Source organism: Anarrhichthys ocellatus, unplaced genomic scaffold, assembly GCF_004355925.1.
Source record: "Anarrhichthys ocellatus isolate YVR2014 unplaced genomic scaffold, GSC_Weel_1.0 scaffold26, whole genome shotgun sequence".
NCBI classification, from domain to species: domain Eukaryota; kingdom Metazoa; phylum Chordata; class Actinopteri; order Perciformes; family Anarhichadidae; genus Anarrhichthys; species Anarrhichthys ocellatus.
Window position 1 is genome coordinate 57,713 of NW_022280056.1, and position 3,967 is coordinate 61,679.

At 39.9% G+C, this 3,967-nt stretch overlaps 2 protein-coding genes across 2 annotated transcripts in view; both read left to right on the forward strand.

Annotated features, from left to right (window-relative positions):
• Positions 1 to 1,781, forward strand: part of xpo6 (exportin 6) — a 13,047-nt gene extending 11,266 nt beyond the window's left edge. Inside the window, exons 23-24 of the mRNA XM_031862083.1 lie at positions 422 to 652; positions 1,147 to 1,781. Coding sequence (XP_031717943.1) covers positions 422 to 652; positions 1,147 to 1,248 — 333 coding nt within the window. The 3' untranslated portion in view covers positions 1,249 to 1,781. The remainder of the gene's footprint in view (positions 1 to 421; positions 653 to 1,146) is intronic.
• Positions 1,782 to 1,886: 105 nt separating this feature from the next.
• The window catches only part of nme4 (NME/NM23 nucleoside diphosphate kinase 4), a 4,862-nt gene continuing 2,781 nt past the window's right edge, over positions 1,887 to 3,967 (forward strand). Inside the window, exon 1 of the mRNA XM_031862086.1 lies at positions 1,887 to 3,355. Within this exon, the coding sequence (XP_031717946.1) occupies positions 3,208 to 3,355 (148 nt within the window). The 5' untranslated portion in view covers positions 1,887 to 3,207. The remainder of the gene's footprint in view (positions 3,356 to 3,967) is intronic.

The window sequence follows — 3,967 nt, forward strand, 5'->3', positions numbered from 1 at the left end:
TGTGTGTGTGTGTGTGTGTGTGTGTGTGTGTGTGTGTGTGTGTGTGTGTCCAAGAACACGGTGGCAGAGCTCAGATCAGTGTGGCCTTTGTTCTCTTTCCTGTGATTACTATAGGAAGTATTTTACGATATGATTGAATCTCTAAGATGTTTCAGATATAATACACAAAGATTTAAGAGAAACAAACTAAAAATGAATAAATATCTGCCAATTATGAGCAGCAGTGAATGGGCCCAGTCCATCTGTCTGCCCTACACAAAATCTCCGAAACTATGGAAAGAATTAAACCAAACTCTCGCACAATATGTCTGTGATGAAAGGATTCAACTGTTTCGATTAAGACCTGTATCTACACACTGTTATTTATTAAAACCAACAGTGAGTGCTTATAACCATTGTCATTACTTTATTTTACTTTTAGAAGCTTTTCCGGACCTCGATGCTCTTGCACTTCATCAACGTGCTGCTGCAGGTCCTTCTTCACAAAAGTCACGACCTTCTTCAGGAGGAAATCACCCTCGCTATTTACAACATGGCCTCTGTCGACTTTGATGCCTTCTACTCGGCCTTCATGCCAGAGTTCCTCAATGGCTGCCAGGGTGTGGACTCCGGCCAACGAGGTGTTCTGGCACGCAACTTCAAGCTTGAACGGGTACGAACTGTTATTCATATTCATATTGTATATTTTTTTCATCAACATTGTGTTCATTTAGTAAATCATGGTCCATTTAGAGTAAAATAGACAATAAAGCAGGTTCTGTGTTAGGGCGGGGCTACCTTGTGATTGACAGGTCGCGACTACATTGATGGCCGGTCTGGGGCCTTTCACAGTTATGTTGGTTCATCAAAGTAAATTATGGTCGTTGTGTTCGCCATAAAAATGTGTTATTCAGCATTCGGTTGTACTTGGATCCACCCTCTCGTGTCACTTCTGGTTGCAAAAAACCAAGATGGCGACGGCCAAAATGCTGAGCTCGAGGCTTCAAAACTGTAGTGCACAAACCAATGGGTGACGTCTCAACCTTAGCACCGGTACATTTCCATTTGCCTGTTGTGTTGAATGTTGATTTCTTCTTCTTTGCACTCCAAACATCCTCAACTTGTGTAAATTGATATTCCTGTTCAACTTCTCTCTCCTTTCTCAAGGACTTGCCTTCGTTCACTCAAAGCGTGCAGCGACTGGTGAATGACCTTCGCTACTACAGACTGTGTAATAGTAGCCTGCCGACTGGCACCATCAAGCTATAGCACAATGACTGCTCGAACCACTCCGTACATCAACTCTGATCTTCAAGGACTGCCTGTGCTGACCACTTTGCCCAACACTCTTTCTCCAATCCAGCGTTGCTCCAGCTATTCAAAGTAATGGGAAGGGACAACACGCATTGTATTGTTTAGAAATTGGAGTTTGAGGATGCTGCTGATGTATTTCTTTGATTTCTACTGTTGAAGGTTGGCGCATAAATTTTTTTTATTTTTAACAGCGCCCTCCTAATGTGTTGCCAATGATATTTTGGCAAGAAATGAAACCTGGTCTGCCGTTTTGCCCAGACCCGGAGCAGTCTGAGCCAGGCCTTCTCTCCCACGAGTCGGCGACAAAGCTGGGCTGGGACTGAGCACTTTCAACTCATTTTGAGTTTTTAAAATGTCTGCTTTTATTCATTTTGCCTTCAATTTTTTCATCTCCAAAGGAGACGGATTCTCAACTTAAGATCTTTCATATCATTCCATTCTGATGAAGAGACAACTTGCTTGATTAATAAAGTGCTTTTTTAGTAAAATTCAGGTATTGATTACTTCATGTTTATATTGATCTATGTGCCCAACTTTTGCAGTGTTGTCACAGTATTGCTTGAAGAATGATGGCCTTATAAATAGATTTCAGACTTTTCTGTATGTTTACACTGTTTCGCTTTACACTTGTCAATGACTTTTTAAAATCCCTTTTAACTTAATTACATCTACTTTTTTTTCTGGATTTTTTTTTTTTTTTTAGAACACATGCACCTATCATCAAACTGTTGGTTTGAGTTTTCACAGAACTAATGGATAATGCAGATTTCAATTTCAGATAGAGCCTTTGACAGATATGAAGCATCAACTGCAGGTTTAATGTGTGAGACATGTGACGCATCACATGTGACAAATGCTGTCTGAGGACGTAGTATGCTGAAGATAAGAAGCATCAGCACAGAAAGAACAATTGAACATCTTCACAGTAGGTATAACAAATCCACAAACACAATATTAAAAGTTGCATCAGCTTTTTTGTAGTTTGACCTCAGTGAGGATTGGAGCTTTAATGTTGGTGTGTGTTGCTGTCTATCTATGGATTTAGATGTCGAGATGTTTTACCATCTCCACAGCTGCTGAGAGCAAATGCTGGTTCAGTTATGATGTTAACTGAACATGCATGTAACGCTACGATATTAAAGAAACAGGCTGCAGGTTAATGTGACGGCACAACCTACAAGTGAATGGAACTAATGGATTTGATAGCTGAACTCGCCCAATGGGATTAGAGCTTATTTTTGGCTCAAAATCTCATGTTGATGCTGATTATATTTCTTTAATGTAGGAAAAAAATGAAATTTTATTGGCAAGGAGAAAGAAGTCTTGAAATCCCTACGACTTTCATGTAGTTTAGTTTTATTTTACCAATTTTACACCACAAGATAACTGTAGCCTATGCATTAGGGCTTTAAAGCCTTTTTTTATTGTATGTCTTCTGTAGCTGTCAAGTCTGAGACTATAACCCTAAAAACACACTTTTGAGTTGCATTGTGGGAATTGTAGGATCCATTCGTTTTGGAGTTGAAAATAGCAGGTCCTATATGCCTCTGGTACATCACATTTATACCTTTTTTTTGTTTCTTGCAAGTACACCAACTTAATGAAAATGTGGTTTTGATATTAAGCTTGAAAGTTTGGATATGTAGAATTTTTACAATGTTCTCAAAGCTCTAGTTGAAAAAACTAAACTGCATTCCAATGATAAATACATTCGAACACGTAAAAAATGTCTGAATTCTTGGTCAGTGCTGGAATATTTTTTTTATTCATGTATTTTTTGTAACTGAAAAAAAAAAAAACCTCGCCGGAGTTAAACAATCAGGGGGAGGTTGGCAGACAGGGGGATGACTCGTGAGTTTTGATTGAGACGGCCTGACTCCTATCTCGAGAGGCGAACTAAACACACGTGGAACCATGGTCCTGTTGCAGCGGTGCGTTTTTAAGAGAATTCTCCAACAGTTTTATTCAGGGAATCAAGGAAACACCAAAAGTCTGGTGTCAGCTGGGTTTCCCACTGCGCTGCTAGGTGGAGACGGAGCTGCTGGGCACAGGAGCAACTCAAGTAAGTGAATTTATATCAACTGGTCAGTAAGGACGTCGATTTTACTTTTGTACATTTCTTCTATTCTCTTACACACTCGCATTGTGCCACTTTTTTTCCTCAAAGGACTAAATGACACTTTGACATTTGACTTGATGTTTACCTCAAAAATGTACCGATTAACCTAAAAACACGGTTTTGAACATGTAATGACATACATACGTGTTTCTTCAGATTTAAACATGCTTTTTAACATTGAGTCGAAACAAACTACACCGAGTTTATTTGCGCCAAACGAATGAACGAAAACAAATGTGCTTGCCAAACTCATGGGGTCATGACCTGGAGCTAGGTTAGAGGGACCAGATATGCTGGTGAAACAGTGACCTGCGGTGTGCGTAATCTGGAACCTTCGTTTACTCTGTAAACTACTCAAAGCACAGTATAGGCACGTCCGTATGTAATTGATTGCATACAGTCATTCATTAGCTCCTGTTGCAGCTGCTGTTCTGTGCGCAACAATTTATCTAAATACCATATCTGATGTGCCTATTTCATTCTGCTATCGGAGGGTAGTTAATCTCTGTGTGTGTGTGTGTGTGTGTGTGTGTGTGTGTGTGTGTGTGTGTGTGT